General features: G+C 35.3%; 1 protein-coding gene across 5 annotated transcripts in view; it reads left to right on the forward strand.

Annotated features, from left to right (window-relative positions):
* The window catches only part of LOC135481773 (popeye domain-containing protein 3-like), a 41787-nt gene extending 20725 nt beyond the window's left edge, over positions 1-21062 (forward strand). The window contains exons 6-10 of one of the 5 annotated variants that reach the window (XM_064761464.1): positions 328-433; positions 1069-1221; positions 2357-2555; positions 16666-16730; positions 20512-20648. In XM_064761464.1, coding sequence (XP_064617534.1) covers positions 328-433; positions 1069-1221; positions 2357-2555; positions 16666-16727 — 520 coding nt within the window. In that variant the 3' untranslated portion in view covers positions 16728-16730; positions 20512-20648. Of the gene's footprint in view, positions 1-327; positions 434-1068; positions 1222-2356; positions 2556-16665; positions 16772-17699; positions 18000-20511 lie in introns of those variants that run through there. The other 4 variants (XM_064761465.1, XM_064761463.1, XM_064761466.1 and 1 more) reach the window with 4 other exon arrangements.
* Positions 21063-21289: the final 227 nt, after the last annotated feature.

The raw sequence follows: 21289 nt of genomic DNA on the forward strand, positions 1-21289 counted from the left end.
TTGCTGGTATTCTTCTACTCATAAATGTTTTAACCATATTGCGATAGTGTTAAAGTGTGGAAACTCCAAGCAGGTAAAATATAAGTTAACAGACAAAATGATCTAAAACTAAATATATGAAATGGAGAAGCACCTTAATTCTTCAACCTTTTCGCATATGTAAGAGCAATTTTCAGTGCAATTTGCACACATTTTTAAGTTGATTTTGGAGACAAAACTACATTGGTTGTATTGACCAGTTTCAGGACTTCACAAAAAGTGCAAACATGCAAAAAGGTTGAAGAATTACAGTAGTTACGGCCGTGTTTATTTTTTCTTCTGTCTCAGGATTAATGTGTACAGCAGCCAGACGTTCCTACATCATATCTACGAGAGACAGTTCATTGACTCTCCAGAGTTTGAGTCCAGTGTCACGGGAGAGGAGAAATACGGGGTAAGCTGCCCATAAATGTATGTGTATAGTGGTGATAAAGTGTGACATACCAAAATCTCAGTCATATTGATTTGTACATTCTCCAGCTTTCACTGTTCATGGGGCTGGCATAGTGACAGTGAGTGTGTGACGTTCACAGTGTAATGGTCATTGAACACCATTTGTCTCCCACAAGTATGGCGTACAAGCCTGTCTGTAACACCTGAGAAAGTTCATCACTTTATTTATTTATTTATTTGATTGGTGTTTTATGCCGTACTCAAGAATATTTCACTTATACAAAGGCGGCCAGCTTTATGGTGGGAGGAAGGCGGGTAGAGCCCGGGGGGAAACCCACGACCATCCGTAGGTTGCTGGAGGCCATCCCAGGTACTTCATCACATTAAACACCAGTCAATCAAAGCGTGAATCTGTCTTGTAAATTTTGATTTAGCTACTCAGATGGAACGCTTGACTCAAAAATTCGTGGATGAGTATTGAACATTAAACGAGTACAAAGAAGATTTGGCAAATATCATGGTTTGTGTGGTGCATGCATGCGGTTGAAAGTGAAAATGAATACAGTATAAATGGTCTCTTATTTAATATATATCATCTGCATGATGACTTCATATTTTGTGACTTTTGATTGACAGGTGTCCATCATTGGGGCAACATCCTGTCGATACATCTTTTGGCCCAGACAAGCTTTGGAATACCTGCTGATTAAGGAACCCTACCTGGCCAATCTGATGAATATTATCATAGGCAGGGACATTGCCACAAAACTGTATGCTCTTAATGACAAGGTATTAAGAAAACACTGTTAATTACATCAAACTGTTTGGGGGAGAGTATTGTGTCTGCTCGGTTATTAAAGATGCTTGCTTTTTAATCATTACTCAGGGAACAAAACGTGGGATCAAGCCTGTTCACAGACAGGAAATTTTCAAGATTTAACTGATTCTTTTGTTCTCATGGACTAGGAGGCAGTAGGTAGTCGATGGTGCAGGGTTTTTTTGGGTCTTACATGAAGTTTAAAGAAAATTACATACCTTTCACAGTATTATTTATTTATTTATTTGATTGGTGTTTTACGCCGTACTCAAGAATATTTCACTTATACGACGGCATTATGGTGGGTGGAAACCGGGCAGAGCCCGGGGGAAACCCATGACCATCCGCAGGTTGCTGACAGACCTTCCCACTTACGGCCTGAGATTACATTGCAAGAATCAAAATGACAGGCTAAAACAAGCTGGTGCAGAGCCAGCTGCGTTCAGTTTACCAGTTTATTAATGTTTGCGTTAATACACTAGTAGTAATCTGATCAGTAGATGTAACATCTGATTTGCCCACAGAGGGCTCAAACTCGAACCTTTCACACTGGGTATTGGTGTGCATCCGGCAAATCTGGACCGAGCTATGTTGATTTGACGGAGGACACCAAAATTGTTGGTGGATCAGAATAATACATATATGTATGACTGCCATGTTCTAAGTGAAAAATTCTTGAGTAAAAAACAATAGTTTATATACCATTTATATAAAGACAACTGTTTTTACAAGAAGCAAAGAATAGTTTTTTGAATAGTGTGAAGTCAAGATTCTTTAGTTATTTTTTCTTTTAAAAGTTATCTCTTCCTCTAAAAAAAATCATTCAGTACAAATCAAATAAATTTTCACTATTATTTTGGAGTAGCCCAAATATCAGCCTTGTCAAAATCGGTAACAAAAGTTCCTAAAATTTATCACACGGGTCACATTAAAACTACATGTATTTCAAACTGATATTTACTGAACAGCAATAATTTGAGCTGTTCTTGGTAAACACAGAAAATTTGATTTGATTAGTGAATTTGTTTTTTTTTTTTTGCAAAAAAATCTGTGGTGAACAGGTAGTTTCTTTAATGATATATAATTTGCAAACTTGTTATTCCACAGGCGGGCTCGTACCAGGGTGGAGGACGTGTGGACATTCGCCTCCCTAGTTTGTCTTCAGGGGGAGGTAGGAGCGGCCAGACCACCAGGGGGAGTTCCATGAAGACGGAGCGTTCAGACCGCTTTCTGACTGGCCCATGCAGGACTCCATTAGACGACAGTAGCATCGAGGACAATGAGGGCAACTACGATGACAGTGAAGGTAAGGTGGTTTGAGTGATAGTGCATGGTTATTGTAACTTCACCTAATAGTATTAGATTGCACAAAGTGAACTAATTGTTTTTCCTTCACCATGGCAAGTGTTAGTCAGTTTTACCCTCTTGAAATGTTGAAAAGCATGTCCAAGGGGAAAAAAAAAAAGAGAACAAATTTGTTTTTGCATCAATGAATTCTATAGTTTATATCTAAACTGTTGTAAACTGCCAGTGTTTTATAAGTGGTTTGTAATCATTAGAAGTAAATAACATTTGAAAGTGAATGTTTTTCAGATATATGAATGTTTTATTTTTATTTGGTTTTGAAACTTTTATAATCTCAAAAATCTATCATACATATATGGAATACAATATATCATATTGTATCGCAGATAAATATAAAAGAAACTTTCAAACCCATTCAACCCAACAACTTTACTTTACAACTAACACATACTGTAGAAAAATGATGCTGGAAAGAACGTTACTTGACTTTGTGCATCTTTAACCTTTGCATTGAAGTGTTTCACAAAAACGTTTTTTTTTTTCAATCCCCAAGTTCATTTGTTGATAATGTTATTTTTATTGCCTTCAGACACCCTACAGTAAATTTATTCAATGGCCAAGGTAAATTTATTGGCCAAAGAATGTTTCATCTGTTCCTGACAATTAAGGGTATTTCTGTGTGCCTTCATCAAGTTCAATTTTTTGATTTTTTGATTTTTTCATTGCATTCACATTCCCATGTGCATGGTATGTTAATAAAAATATTGCATTCAATGATGGATTTAACTTTCCATGAGACACTGTTGATAGACATCATTCATGGAACTTATGTAATTTGTCAGTGTTTTATTTATGCTAATTACAGAAATTGTCAACAGGTGAAGTGATTGAATGATGATTTACTTAAATATAGTGATATAAGTTAAAATGAATATGTGAGCACACAGAGTGTTTTATGACGTGTCATCAGTGCCTTGGTGGGACAATTTTATTCATCTTTTGAATTAATTAAGCGGGTTAGTGCGCAAAATGAGTACTTGAGTGAAAGAACTATTTCAGGACAATTATTAAATGTCATAGATAATTTGCTGAGTCTGCATCTTTAAGTTTCATATTATACTGAGTACTTGTACCCTTGTAATGTTATCAGGTTATCGTGTTTGGCACAGGACCTTGTCTGTACATGATCAGTGTGGTAAAGTCATATTGTTTGAGATGTCAAAATAGTATTTAAATTTTCCCAGATTCCCAGATTCTGAGAGTTCTGTTGATTTTAGAAAGGTGTTTTGAGGTTTGCTTGGGACATGGGATGATATTCTGGTGAAAAATTGTAAGTTTCAGCACCAAAAACTATTATTTTGTGACATTTGCCTGTAAAAATGCACTTTAGTAGGGGAAATTTTAGGCCATTTAGCATATGTGTGTATTTGTAATGTGGATTCAAATATGGACCTATAGTGAAGACAATATACATGATATATCCCCAAGATTCAGCAAGTCATAGAGAAAATAAGGCATTGTTCATCACGAATATCCTCATGTATTGTACAATAGACTGCAGACACATACACAAATATGGACCTATAATAAAGATAATATACATGATATATCCCCAAGATTCTGCAAGTCATAGAGAAAATAAGGCATTGTTCATCACGAATATCATCATGTATTGTACAATAGACTGCAGACACATACACAAATATGGACGTATAATAAAGATAATATACATGATATATCCCCAAGATTCAGCAAGTCATAGAGAAAATAAGGCATTGTTCATCACGAATATCATCATGTATTGTACAATAGACTGCAGACACATACACAAATATGGACCTATAATAAAGATAATATACATGATATATCCCCAAGATTCTGCAAGTCATAGAGAAAATAAGGCATTGTTCATCACGAATATCATCATGTATTGTACAATAGACTGCAGACACATACACAAATATGGACGTATAATAAAGATAATATACATGATATATCCCCAAGATTCTGCAAGTCATAGAGAAAATAAGGCATTGTTCATCACGAATATCATCATGTATTGTACAATAGACCACAGACACATACACAAATATGGACGTATAATAAAGATAATATACATGATATATCCCCAAGATTCTGCAAGTCATAGAGAAAATAAGGCATTGTTCATCACGAATATCATCATGTATTGTACAATAGACCACAGACACATACACAAATATGGACCTATAATAAAGATAATATACATGATATATCCCCAAGATTCTGCAAGTCATAGAGAAAATAAGGCATTGTTCATCACGAATATCATCATGTATTGTACAATAGACCACAGACACATACACAAATATGGACCTATAATAAAGATAATATACATGATATATCCCCAAGATTCTGCAAGTCATAGAGAAAATAAGGCATTGTTCATCACGAATATCATCATGTATTGTACAATAGACTGCAGACACATACACAAATATGGACCTATAATAAAGACAATATACATGATATATCCCCAAGATTCAGCAAGTCATAGAGAAAATAAGGCAATGTTCATCACAAATATCATCATGTATTGTACAATAGACTGCAGACACATACACAAATATGGACCTATAATAAAGATAATATACATGATATATCCCCAAGATTCTGCAAGTCATAGAGAAAATAAGGCATTGTTCATCACGAATATCATCATGTGTTGTACAATAGACTGCAGACACATACACAAATATGGACCTATAATAAAGATAATATACATGATATATCCCCAAGATTCTGCAAGTCATAGAGAAAATAAGGCATTGTTCATCACGAATATCATCATGTATTGTACAATAGACTGCAGACACATACACAAATATGGACCTATAATAAAGATAATATACATGATATATCCCCAAGATTCTGCAAGTCATAGAGAAAATAAGGCATTGTTCATCACGAATATCATTATGTATTGTACAATAGACCACAGACACATACACAAATATGGACCTATAATAAAGATAATATACATGATATATCCCCAAGATTCTGCAAGTCATAGAGAAAATAAGGCATTGTTCATCACGAATATCATCATGTATTGTACAATAGACTGCAGACACATACACAAATATGGACGTATAATAAAGATAATATACATGATATATCCCCAAGATTCAGCAAGTCATAGAGAAAATAAGGCATTGTTCATCACGAATATCATCATGTATTGTACAATAGACTGCAGACACATACACAAATATGGACCTATAATAAAGATAATATACATGATATATCCCCAAGATTCAGCAAGTCATAGAGAAAATAAGGCATTGTTCATCACGAATATCATCATGTATTGTACAATAGACTGCAGACACATACACAAATATGGACGTATAATAAAGATAATATACATGATATATCCCCAAGATTCAGCAAGTCATTGAGAAAATAAGGCATTGTTTATCACAAATATCCTCATGTATTGTACAATAGACCACAGACACATACACAAATATGGACGTATAATAAAGACAATATACATGATATATCCCCAAGATTCAGCAAGTCGTAGAGAAAATAAGGCATTGTTCATCACGAATATCATCATGTATTGTACAATAGACTGCAGACACATACACAAATATGGACGTATAATAAAGATAATATACATGATATATCCCCAAGATTCTGCAAGTCATAGAGAAAATAAGGCATTGTTCATCACAAATATCATTATGTATTGTACAATAGACCACAGACACATACACAAATATGGACCTATAATAAAGATAATATACATGATATATCCCCAAGATTCAGCAAGTCATAGAGAAAATAAGGCATTGTTCATCACGAATATCATCATGTATTGTACAATAGACTGCAGACACATACACAAATATGGACGTATAATAAAGATAATATACATGATATATCCCCAAGATTCAGCAAGTCATTGAGAAAATAAGGCAATGTTCATCACGAATATCATCATGTATTGTACAATAGACTGCAGACACATACACAAATATGGACCTATAATAAAGATAATATACATGATATATCCCCAAGATTCTGCAAGTCATAGAGAAAATAAGGCATTGTTCATCACGAATATCATCATGTATTGTACAATAGACTGCAGACACATACACAAATATGGACGTATAATAAAGACAATATACATGATATATCCCCAGGATTCCGCAAGTCATAGAGAAAATAAGGCATTGTTCATCACTAATATCCTCATGTATTGTACAATAGACCACAGACACATACACAAATATGGACGTATAATAAAGACAATATACATGATATATCCCCAGGATTCCGCAAGTCATAGAGAAAATAAGGCATTGTTCATCACTAATATCCTCATGTATTGTACAATAGACCACAGACACATACACAAATATGGACGTATAATAAAGACAATATACATGATATATCCCCAAGATTCAGCAAGTCATTGAGAAAATAAGGCATTGTTCATCACAAATATCCTCATGTATTGTACAATAGACCACAGACATACACAAATATGGACCTATAATAAAGATAATATACATGATATATCCCCAAGATTCTGCAAGTCGTAGAGAAAATAAGGCATTGTTCATCACGAATATCATTATGTATTGTACAATAGACCACAGACACATAGCATGGTCTAGCTATTTATTGTTTCACTCATTAGAGAATTATTGATGGGTTCATAGAGTATTTCTGGCCTGTAGACAAGAATGTAATAATATATTTAAGGCAGAAGACAAATGCTTCTTATCTTGAGAGCCTATAGCGATCATCAGTTGAGTAGAACCACACTGCTAGGTCTGAGCCAGACTGGATAAAGACATCAGTGGTCAGCATCAAAGGTAACAGATTCATTTTGCTTTGGTTGAGGGAATTAAGTTACAGCTACAGTTGATGCGATTAACCAGATCGGTGACCAGCCTTTTTTTTCTCTTTTTTGGGGGCAGTCACCATGGAAACATGTGCTAGATAAAACATAAGCATATTACATAGGTACTTGTATACGGACAGGACTGGTCCTCTCAGGCCGGTGGCGGATTCAGTCCTGGCTTTGGATAAGGAATTCCTAATGTACATACATGTAAATAAATAACAGTAAACAGGTTACGGCACTCATAGGGCTATTTAGGTACATGTAGTTTTATATCAACATTGGTTGAAGACCACCTGTTTTCTATGAATATAGCCTGCATGTCACTAGCCCATATCACATGTGGGAAAATCCGTCAGTAACTTGTCAAAGGTTTATCTAAGGGGAATCTGGTAATTCTTCCACTCGTGAAAAACTGACTGTCATCGTGTAAGTGAAAAATTTTTGAGTATGGCCTTATTTGCAGCAATCAGTCAGTCAGTTAATCATTGTGAGCTATTGGGTTCACCTGGAAGTCGATCAGCAAGCCACTTCATTTATACAGATTTTATGCAGGTTGCATCTTTAAGCTGGGAGTTGGTACCTGGCATTTGGTGGGCCGATGAACATGGTGGCTGCTATTGCACAAGTCAAATACACTCTTTAATATTATAAACATATAGATTATCATGATGGGCTATTTATTAGTACATATACATATTTTTATTATAACATCATGTTTGATAATCACACCACATTGCCATGAACAATGGCATTTGTGGTGTATAGACTATTAATGGACTCTTTGTGAAATTGGACAGATTGAAAGGTGATTTCAACGTGCACTTAAAAGTTAACAAAGTTACTGTATGTATATCCTGTATCAAAACATACCATAACTGGCAGGTGGGATTTTGAAGCGCAGATATTAAAGGGAAAGGAATTATCACGTGGCTTTGATCACAAATTGATGTAATAGCTTTAAATGTACCTGTCCAATTTAATAATCTGTAAGAACAAATCAGATTGCTTTGTTGTGCAAAATGGAGTAGCAGACATCTTTTTGTGTGATGATATTTTCAGATGCATCAAGATCAGAAATATATTAATCCCACTCCATTTTCATGTGTGCTTAATAATGAAACTTTGGTCATTAGCTCTCAATTTATGTAAAATGTGTATTTGAAAAGGAAGCATAAAGTAACACGATCAGTTGTATTTCAGAATTTTTAAAAATTGCCACTTTTACTGAAAAAGTAGATTTTTCTGTTAAAGTTGGCTCTTTGCTTGTTTCTTTTTGTTTTAAAAGCTTGCATAACGCTCTTAATTCAGAGATTTTAATATTGAATCAGAATGAGGTTTAATAGAACGCATATGAACATGTATTTCCTTTCACAGATATGGATTTGGTTATCTTCTGTACTGATATGGTAACTGCGCATGTGGTTAACTTTTATTGTTGAAAAATGCAATGCAGTGCAAAGCAGGTTTTAAGCACTACAGTACCTGTGTATAGAAATGTGTGTGTCACAGAAAATTCACACGGATAACGTATCATGGTCGCAGGATGTCATCATCACCATCGACCCAAGGTAAAATTTGTGTCTGCCTTTACTTCTGAGGATAACAACTGTTCCCAGTGGAAAAATTGTTTCACTAGATTTTAGTCACACAAAGCTTGATATAGAAAAAAAAAGAAAGAAAAAATATTTATGTGAAACAGAAGTAAATTCTTAGAAACATTGTTGAACCTGTCCATTTTTTTTTTCTTTTAGCTCTGAAATAGCTTAATTTTGATTAATGACTTATATTGTATTTCTTGGCTCTTGGTTCATTGATCGCAGCCACATGCAAGGCAATGCCTGTTTTGCAAGGAAACACACATGTAGTAGATTAACTGGTCACACATTTCTAGCACTGTATGCATATTTTTTGCCTACTATACATGGGAAGTACAGATATGCACAGAAATGGAGGACAAACTTTTCGTCAAATTTACAAATTCCATGTATAACGCTTGGCTTGAACCTGCAGTACCTTATGTATGTCTCATAGTGATTGATAGTGCAGCCTTCACACATGCAAATAATGCAGAAATGTATGCTCTTGGATAAATGTATAATGTCTGCAGCAGATATCATCACAGAAAGTGATCAAGCCAGAACTATGTGCGCCTGCCTTGCGCTTCCGAGAAACGCAACTGTTAACATAAGAAAAATACTTTCACTGGATTATGCACACAAAACTAGAAAAGTGCAGAAAACAAAATATGTATAAAAAAAAGTAAACAAAACCATAAAATCTTGCATGATGAAATTAGTGGCAAACAGAATAGTGTCTGTAATCCTGATGTATGGGGCCGTTAAGGGGTGGTGATTGTAAGAGCTGTCACAGCTTTTAAAGTTTCAGGGTGAATGATATGCTGACCATCATCCATTTTGTGGGTGTATAGGGAGACATAAAGCCTGCCATTAATCTGGAATTCTTAAAAATTTTGACATTGATTAACACTTTGTCCATTTTTTTTTTCATCTGTGAAGCAGCCCTTGATGAGGGTGTAGTTTTATATTGCATTTTCTTGCATTATATTTTTATACAAGTCAATGAATGATGGAAGCTATAAGGAAACCATGATTTTGTAATTCCAAGAAGGCATAGTTGGCAAACTGGCCGCAGATATAATTTTCTAGCGATTGAACATTTTTTTTTTTTTTTGCCTAAATGGTTCATCAAATATTGAAAATGTTATGCAGCCTCTAAAGAGGCCATTGTTTGATCAGTCTGTATAAATACAAATACTTGGGGTAAAAGGTCTATGTTTGTATATTTTAACATATCGAATACACTATACACTGCATTCGCCAGTTCTCTGTAGGGACTGAGATGGTAGCACCAGGGCAAATTGGCAGTGTTGAGAACATATGTTCCTGATCATCTGAGTGTCAGGCCCAACCTGTTGACAGTGGATGGCCACATTTTCATCCTCTGAACCAATATTTGTCCCAGAGCAAATTTGCATTAGACAGCTGAAGAGCATTCTCTGTTGCCCCAGGTGGGATTTCATTGGATGTTATTATCCCAATGAAATGACAGGGTGACAGGTCAGTCCATGGCCGCCCAAACAAGGCAAGAAACCCTTACTGAAGGAGATAAGCACTCTGTCAACAGCGCTCTGTAAAAGAACGAGGAAATCCCTGCCAGTTTTATCTCAAGAGAGCTGGGCGTCATGGTTTTAGCTGGAAGTGTTGTCAGCAGGCTGTGCTATTTGGAGGGTAGTGACGAAATAATTCCTGCAGCATCATGTGTGCTGCTGAATTTATTTATATCAAAGGACCAGGCAGGAAGAAATATATGCCAGTTAATTCATGCATGGAAAAGATTACATGGTACAAGATATGGAAAAAAGCTATTTTCAGCATTTCAGTCCTTCAAGAACAATATGGTAAAGGAACAAAGGAGATATTTATAATTTATGTAAATGACCTATTGTTTTGCCCAACCATGAGTACAATTGACTTGTATGGTGACGACACAACTGCATATAACCATGGCACAAATCTAACAGAATTAGAGGCTGCTATGAATCAGAAAGGGGCCTTCGTGGCTCAGTTGGTTCGCACGCTAGAGCTGCGTAATGACCCAGGAGCCTCCCACCAATTCGGTCGCTGTGAGTTCAAGTCTCAGCTCATGCTGGCTTTCTGTCTGGCCGTATGTGGGAAGGTCTACCAGCAACCTGCGGATGGTCGTGGGTTTCCCCCGGGCTGTGCCCGGTTTCCTCCTACCATAATGCTGGTCCCCATCGTATAAGTGAAATATGCTTGAGTATGGCGTAAAACACCAATCAAATAAATAAATAAATCAGTCATGAGGTAGTGTCACTACAGTGAAATGTTTCTTTATATTGACAAATCAACCATTCTGTTATTAGGCACTGAATATAAATTATGTAAACCAGACATTACAGCAAGGCAACTCATTTAATCAAAGCCTTAACTGGAATTCCCCCACTGATTCTGTCTGTGAAAAGATCACAACCAAACTTGGTGTATTATTCAGGAAACAAACATATATTGGAAACAAATACAAAAATTCTGTATTATAAATCCTTCATTCTGCAACATATCGATTACTGTTGCATGATCTGGGGATATGCCAGCAAGTACCAGATAGAAAGACAACTTCAAAAAAGAGCAGCTAGACTAATATTAAATGCCCCTTATTTAACACCAACTTCCAACCTTTTCAAGATCTACCTCGAATGGTAATCTCCAAGAGCCATTCCCATCCTCAAAGTATGTCAAACAAAGCCTTTGATACAATGGTCTAAATCTGTGGAACTCAGAAAGGACTTAAAAGAGTCAAAATCTCCAAAAGTCCTCTGTAAAAAGTTTCATTTTACCATGCTTGAAAAACAAAATGTAAATGCTTAAAAACCCATTTTCAATATATACACAGTTAATATCTTGATTGTAATCTGTCCTTTGCTGATTGCGTTCGCTTTGTATTGCTTTGTATAGCAGAATTACTGAATCTATGCGTACTTTTGATACCGCTTTGTGTGCAAACTGTTCGTCTGGTCACTGTTAATATTTACTTGTAAATTCGTGTTTGTTTTGTCTCTGAGGGCCGCTGAGAAGAACAGTTTTTGTAACTGACAGAATAAATGTTGATCATTTGTCACCCTCAGAAAATAATATATATATATATATATATATATATATATATATATATATTTGCTGAGGAGGAATTTCCTCCTGAGACAACATTGCACTTTAGTTTCCAATTCTTCCCCTTGCTGTGCTAATTATAACAGTGAGAGCTAGCAGTAAGAACTATCAGTTATGCATGTGTATTGTGATGGGTGCTGGACTAATGGGGAACCCGATTCCAGGCTAAAAATACATGAAATTCAAGCCTAATCTGTATAGTCTATTGTCCAGTGATGTTCTTGCCTTGATGGTGACATTTTGTGAGCTAACCGATGATATTTTATTATTCCAGCATTGTAAGTTCAGCTTAAGACTCCGTTGTGTGGAAAATTTGGGAAAATTTGGTTCAGTGACTATATATATATCTGGGCCTTGCTGGCCAAGAGGAGCGGTAGATGCTCAGGTTTCAACCTCGGATAATCTTTACCAGAATTACTGTGGTCACTTGTACAAATCCAACTCGCATACTGTGACATTAAGTTCAGGAAGATTGTCCTGGACTACGGTGGTTTCCTCTGAGTGTTTTCCATCCATATATCTGACTGTTGTTGTTGTTATTAAACACATCGATCATATCAATAAATCCAGTAATGACCAGCGCTTGTAGTTTGTTGATGCTCTTGGCTGCTGCAGCTGATATTGTAGACTGAAATAATGCTAGCTCTCTTGAAAAAACAGACAGACTTCTTCGCTCACGTAAACTGATGTTCAGTATGGGACTGTACTTCTATATAGGCTTTTATTGCAGAGATCTGATGAGCGATTGTGTGTTTTGATGCCACACATGTATGTAGCTGGCCGGCTGCTGGTCCTGCGATGAATAAGCCTGGTATAATATTGATGCCCGTGTACTGTGTCTGCTATAAATATTTTGGCTGGCTTTGTTGGCATACAGCAGCGAACTCTACTATTGAGAGCTTTTAATAATGTCTGCTGAGATTAATATATATATATATATATATATATATATGTACATGTGGATCGTGCTCATACATTATACAGTGTACAGACAAACAGTCCAGAAAGTAGCTGTTAATCTGTTCATCAATGGCATAATTTACACTTGCAATTGGCTGGCATGCTTTAGAATGTCAGTGTTGCCAGCCTTGGTTTTCATGTACAGTTGTAAATAAAATGTATTTATTATGGATGATGTCTGTGGGTTTACATAGCAGCTTCAATAATCACCCTCAAAGTCAAAGATGAAAATTAACTTATTGCATTTCTAAACAGTATTCATATGTATTGAAGCTCTCTGGTGGAGATAGTACTATAGCCTTACTGTATGTAACTCACCACCATCAGGTCCTTTACTTTAAAGGTGGAGAATACATAAAAATTACACACAGTTCAGGTGAAAGAGTGCGAAAAGTTATTCCTAACTGTGGTGTTCAGTATGTTTTTGCGATTTTTCCTTAAGGAGAAAAAGATTCTTAAAAATAATTTTTGTATGGTGGGTATTTGGGACCACCTTTTGGTATTTATAGTCCTTGTTTAATAATGTCATAAATGAGGATGTAACACAGGTTAAATATGTATTTTTTCACTAGAATTTGTTCTTTTCAGCTAACAAATGTATTAAACCTTAATTTGGATCATATTTATATTTTTATTATGTTCATAAATATTATCATAATTTAGGTTTAATGCATATATGTTTCAATATAAGCAACAAATTTACATTTAAATAAATTTATTAGACAAGCACCACATCCTTATTTAGAACATTATTATGCAACAATGATAAATACTAAAAGTTGGTCCCAAATACCCACCATACAAAAATATTTTCAAATACCCTTTTCTCTTAAAAAAAAAAAAATCCCAAAAAATATTCAAGATTATATTTGCAAATAAGTTTTGATGCTCTTTCATCTGATTTGGGCATCATTTTTTTGTTTTTTCTTCCCCGGTTTCCTCATACCATAATGCTGGCCTCTGTTGTATAAGTGAAATATTCTTGTGTACAGCGTAAAACACCAGTCAAAATAAAAAACACAAAATTAACTCAGTAATCCATTGACCTTTGCTTGGAACCTGAAAAATCTTGTTACATAAAGCTGACTATTAAAGGCATGTATTTATATGATATGGATTCAGTAAAAAAAACAAAAAAAAAAAAAACAACATGCATTCATTCTTCTTTGTCTGCCTTGCTACATTCTGAAAGAGTAGATTAACATGCATGGCCTCACAGAATTATATATATATATATGTGAATGCTGTTTACATAACATAAAACTGCATCCCACTGGGTGACAGTGTTGGAAATTTCTGTATAAGGTAGTCCAACTTTCAGCCACTACGGAAGGCAGAAATACAGGTGTGTTGCCAGAAATGTAACATACTGTATACATTTGTACCAAAACAAAAAAACATCTCCCAGACCAAATAAATATCTCCCAAACCACATAATCATACATATCCCACACAAGCATCTCTCAAACTTACCCTAATTCCTCAACCTTTTGCATATGAAAGGGCAACTTTCAATGCAATTTATATACGTTTTGATTTTAATTTGATTTTGGAGACCAAGCTACATTGGCTGGATTGGCCAGTTACAGGGCTTCACTAAAAGTATAATTTGATTAGTCTACCCAGAGTAATGCCCTCTTAATATGCTTGAATACAGACCTAGCGAACATGCGAAAAGGTTGAAGAATACAGTAATTAAGGTCTGCCAAATAGGACTCCCCATTTCGAATAAGCATCTACCAAACCAAATATAGGCCTCTCATACAGGCTTCTCAAATACAAAAGTCACATCTCTCGAACATAGCTCAAACTGGCTACCATGAGGCAGAGGACACTTTTTTGCAGCTGAAACATGGGAGATAATTGTGAGTACAGGGAAACGCGCTTCGGATGAGCGGGTTACAGGTTTTAACAGGTTAGTGGTACCGGTACATGTAACTGAACAGACAATGTGACCATTATCCTCATTTTGTAGACTTGTTAGCTGTACATGTAACTGACAGACAGTGCGACCATTGTCCTCATTTTGTAGACTTGTTAGCTGTACATGTAACTGACAGACATTGTGACCATTATTCTCATTTTGTAGACTTGTTAGCTGTACATGTAACTGACAGACAGTGTGACCATTATCCTCATTTTGTAGACTTGTTAGCTGTACATGTAACTGACAGACAGTGTGACCATTATCCTCATTTTGTAGACTTGTTAGCTGTACATGTAACTGACAGACAGTGTGACCATTATCCTCATTTTGTAGACTTGTTAGCTGTACATGTAACTGACAGACATTGTGGCCATTATTCTCATTTTGTAGACTTGTTAGCTGTACATGTAACTGACAGACATTGTGGCCATTATCCTCATTTTGTAGACTTGTTAGCTGTACATGTAACTGAACAGACAGTGTGACCATTATCCTCATTTTGTAGACTTGTTAGCTGTACATGTAACTGACAGACAGTGTGACCATTATCCTCATTTTGTAGACTTGTTAGCTGTACATGTAACTGACAGACAGTGTGACCATTATCCTCATTTTGTAGACTTGTTAGCTGTACATGTAACTGACAGACATTGTGGCCATTATTCTCATTTTGCAGACTTGTACATTATTATACATCCGAATGTGCTTTGTAAAGTTCTGCCATGTTTTGATCCTGTGGACCACCGTTCAGGTTGGATATAGCAACCTATGTTTCTTTGGCATTAATGCTTGTTTGCCAAAAGTTGCTTCTTTCCAAGGCATCATTAGTGTTTTGGAGGAGCTCCATATCTAATCTGACAAATGCTAGTTGGTGGGGAAGGTGTTTGGGAGGTATTTATTTTGTTTGGGAGGTACATATTTAGGTTTGGGGGGTACATATTTAGTTTGGGGGGGGGGGGGTACATATTTAGTTTGGGAGGTACATATTTAGGTTTGGGAGGTACATATTTAGTTTATTTAGTTCCATAGTCCTAAATATTTATTTGGAGACATGGCATTAAACCATATAATCATTCATCCTTTCGTACATTGTTTCCATATACAAACTGTAACACCTTAGATCCATTTGCCATATTGATTATTATATAGTTTATTTCTCACCATGAATTCTACATTTTGCTGTGTGAAAGAGTAACTGAGTGTGATTGATGCACCTCTTTAATTTGTTTTTGAAGACAAAGTAAACTGCATTGCTTGGGTTGGCAAGTGTAGGGGCTTCTCAAAAAGTATTGTAATTTTAGCAGCCTACACAGAACAATGCTCTCAGAACATGCTTGAGAAACATCTTGCAAACATGCGAAAAGGTGGAAGAATTACAGTGCATTGAAATCCATATATCCACCTTGTTTTTACACAGTATATCTAGAACTGTATATTTTCCATATGATTGTAATGGTAAAAGTGTAGATGCTGGCTTTCCCATTGTTATTGCTTAGTTTCCTGCAGATCCTGGCAGGTACAGTTTTTGTGTGAAAAAAAAAAGAAAAGAAAAAAAAAAGTTAGTTGTTCGATCCCTGGCTGCTGTGTTAAATTTTCCATAATTTTATTTTTCAAGATACCTACGTAAGCCAAGTGTGGCCATCATTGCCAGATGGTTGGAGGAAGAACTTCATATAGTAGGTCAGAAGGGCTGAATAATCGTCATCGGCATGCAATTACCGGTATTTTTTTTATGCTGTTTTGGAAGTTAAGGTATACATGTGGCGGCACAAGTAATTTTCAGTTTATTATTAACAAAATAACCTCTGATTTCCAAGTAGCTTTTTGCTTGTTAATTCCTGCAATTTTTTTATTTCATGTGGTCTGTACTTTAGGCAGGTGGGCAGTTCATTTAGCACCGAGTGTTAAAAACATTCACTGGATATATAGGGGCCTGTACGTAGCATTTCTCAGAGCTGATATGGTAGCTAGTAGACAGTTATTCTTGTAACGATATGCTGAAGGTAATATGTCGATCGTTTTAACTGCTGCCAAATGAGCATGTTTGATTTTAGATCCTCATGTTGATCTGTTTTACTTGAAATCTGAGGTTTGAGGATCCATGGCTTAGTTTTTGTTTGCATTTCTACTTTCCATGTTTTATCTGTATGGAATCTATAATACCTAGAATAATGCATCTGATGGGTTCTTTTCTTTTCTCCATTTACTTAATTGCACCTTGATTTGTTTGCTACCTCTTTATGCAATATGGGCTGGACATCTTTATAATTGTTTAAAATCGGTCATTGGCTTTTAGATCCTACAATAATGTATAGAAACACAGAATCTTTTTATGGATGAATGCTTATGAATCAAGGAATAATTAATTGTACACGTGTTGGTAATGGCCATTTTTTTTTCCTGTCAGTTCATTCTTTTGACTTGCATGTTGTGCAAGCTCCACCTTGCTATTTTGAAACACTGCAGACTTGAATAATACAATACACCAACACGTTGCCTTGAAAATAAAATCTGAGACGTTTTTACCTATAAAATGTTTGTGTGCACCTTAAAGCCATATACCATAATTAAACTTGAAGGTATTATTGAACCGTGGGGAATTTTAAGGAAAGAAGCGAAAATACAACGGCAATATCTTTGTGGTTCAAGATGGCAATCAAAAAAGATTTGACGAATGCACGTGCAAACAGCCATGACGAATGATGTCAACCATTGGTTCAAAATCACAGCGCTGCAATAAGCATGCATGGAGCCTGGTGGAGGGAGGTAATTTGTTGACATGTAAGCACGAAGGTTCTTTTAGGGATGAACATGTAACTCATATTTCTTTTTCTGAGACAGTCTGTCGCAGACATCACCCAGTGTTGTTTGTTGGTCAGGAAAGGAGATAATTGTTGAATTAAATTTGCATAAAAGTTTTGGCATCAATAATAAATCTATATTACTTTAGAGGGGTGACAATTGGCCAAATCCATGTGGTTGGCTTTCTTGATGAGGTCACTAATAGTAACATTTTAATTGATGATGCAGGTGGCCGAAATCTGTGTTTGAAGATAATATCAGGACCAAAATCTGTGGGAAAGTGCCTTTTCATATAACGGTGTAACCACCTTAATTGCCTCAGATAACTGTGACCATCAAGATTATTGGTGTACGATTTCATGTCAGCCCTCTGAGCATGATCATTGGATGAGGCTTTGTTTATTTATTAGTAAACAGCATGGGTTTTGACCAGTTGTTACTACGTTCTCTAAGTCATCATTTACCATGCATATTGATGATAATGAGAACGCATTACAATGTCATCTAAGCTTGTATGAGATACATCTGGAATAATTGAGAGATGTGCTTGTGCAATTAATGTGGCATTGAAAAAGTAAGTTAAAAAAAAATAAAGCCATGTCAACTGCATGTTTTTACGGCATCTTTGCGTAGTTCTTCATTTAGGTTCTTTAATTACCGTATTCTTTCAAAAGATAATTATCATTACCATTATACTGTCACTTTGTAAACCATCAGTTGTAACGTGATAGGTTTTATAATCAGATAATGGCAAACTCTGAACCTAATTAAGTACAAGCATGAGTCAAATTGAAAGCTGTTCATGAAAGAACATTCATTTGTAAGTGTTTTTATAAAAAGCAGTGTCTATTTCTTTAAGCTAGTAATACTGCTTATGAAATGACAGTCATGATATAGCAATCATACATATATGTATATATATATATATATATACATGTAGCTATTTATAGCTATTCACACTGCAAAAGAACATATAGAGCTATTGATAGCTATTCATAGCTATTCACACTGCAAAAGAACATATAGAGCTATTGATAGCTATTCATAGCTATTCACACTGCAAAAGAACAGACAAGAAACTCCATATCAACAGTCACAATAATGACAATTTGCGTTTCTTTAGAATTTGAATCAAACTTAAATTTGTAACGGCTGGTAATTCTGAAAAATTCTGATTGAGCCTTTTATTTTCCTTTTTAGTCCACACCCGCTTCATTACCTGCTGATTGGTCCATTTTGAAAGTATTCTGTTTACATTTATTATTTTGTTTGGCATGCTGTGTCGTATTGTATTGTTGTGTCACACTCCCCATGATGTACTTTACAAACTTGATATGCGAATGCATTATTATTGTCAATCATATGTTGCTTGCTTCTAGATCCATTTATTGGAAATCCATGTTTCAAACCTAAATTCCTGAAAGTTTGGTAGACTTGTATTTATTCTTGTTGTGAATGTATGTATGATGTACAGTTTAATCTGTTTTTTTAAAGCAACTTTGTATAGACTGATAAAATGAATGGGATTACCATTTGATTGTATGTCTGTTCATTGGCATAAGTTATTGTTAAATTTGTATAAAATGGAAATTTTATTGTATAGAAACAAATACATGCTCTTCGTATACTTATATATGCATTCTTATTTAAGTAATAAATTTATGATCTTAAACTGTATTAAGAAAAGCTCAGATTCAAACATAGAGAACAGCTGACATTAACATTAAACCAATTTGTGTATATGGTTTTGTATTTTGTTTGATTTGGTGTTTATGTATGCACTCATAAATAGTTCACCTACATAACAGCTATAGAGTAGGATGTGACAATACATGTAGATGGAACAAATGGACAAATCCCTGGAGAAACCGAAACAAATTGGATCCCATGACTATAACATATTGCGACCACCTTGCTGGTTGATGCCCAGAGGTCAAATGGCGATATGACTTTCCTAACAATAGAAATCAACTAGGGCTCAGTTTAATGAAACGTCCTATGTTTTGGGGTTAATTAAGCAACATCTTTACCTTACTTAAGCGATTTATTTGATTTGTTGATTTAAGCTCTTTGAGTGGTCAAATCAACTTTTGTGGAGAAACGCTTCATGTTGGAAAAATAGGTTTCATGAGCCAATAAACAAAGTTTAACTGAACCCCATATACATTTAACGGCTGACAAATGTGGTATTTTGGAAAATTTGAATTTAAAATTAACTTATGAGCCTATTGCATTATGTAAAAGTAGTTCTCTAAAGTTATCTGGAATTCAGAAATTAGTGAGGGTAAACAATTAAATAAACTAAACATACACACATGTAGATACATCAGAGTACATGTGTTGTCTTTAAATTAATGAATGGCTTCCTCTCCGACCATACGTGGGAAGGTCTGCCAGCAACGTACAGATGGTCATGGGTTTCCCTCATGCTGAGCCCAGTTTTCTCCCAGCACAATGCAGGCCGCCGTCGTATAAGTGAAATATTCTTGAGTACGGCATAAAACACCAATCAAACAAATAAATAAATTAATGACTATCTATAGCTGTATATGTACTGATGGGTATGCATTGCTAATTAATACATTTCATATTTATTATTATAATCACAATGGAATATTATATTTGTCTAAGGACTAACTCAGTACATGTTTTCTTATAGATGCCTACCTAGAACATGGTGAGAAAATGCACCTGTTAAATGGCCACACAGTTCAACATGCTGGCTACACCCCATACAATGTGACGGCTACCCTGGAGGCGCAAGAGACGGCCACCATCAACATGAACTTCTTAAAGTGATATATCCATGGACGTCAAATGAACAATGTTGATTGATCGGTGATATTTCATGATATTAAACTGGAACCAGGAATGTGAATCTGAAAGAAATCGGAAGGTGATATTGGTACGACAGAGAAGGTTTACTGGGCCATTCTAAAAAAAAAAAAACATTCTTTGAAGAGCGTAATGTGACCATTTTAGGAAAAATACAGTATGTTGTTTGGACTTTTTTTTTCTGGTTATAGGAAAATATTTAAATTATTGTAAAAAATATGAACATTGAAAGAAGAAAAAAACTTAATAACACTTTCGAGTTGGGCCATTGTTTTGGAGGGTTAGTTGGTTTATGCTGAACGAACATATTTTTAATAAAAGAGCTGTGAACTAGTGCTTAAAAATATGTGGTTACCTGGAAGCTAAAGACTCATATATAACAGCATTATTGAGCTCGAGAGTTCAAAACAAGTAACAGTAACACGATACTGTCTGTATCTTCTGTGAATACCTTCACTGATTTAATACATAAGAATTTACGGTTGGGTGAATTTGTAGATATATTATAAAGTTCCAGCATGTGTATACATGTATTATCTTTAAATACGCTTTGAAACGCTGCAAGTTGAAATTGGTAAAATTATTTAGAAAGAATATGTCAT

The sequence above is a fragment of the Liolophura sinensis genome, chromosome 1 (assembly GCF_032854445.1).
Source record: "Liolophura sinensis isolate JHLJ2023 chromosome 1, CUHK_Ljap_v2, whole genome shotgun sequence".
In the NCBI taxonomy this organism is placed as follows: Eukaryota; Metazoa; Mollusca; class Polyplacophora; order Chitonida; family Chitonidae; genus Liolophura; species Liolophura sinensis.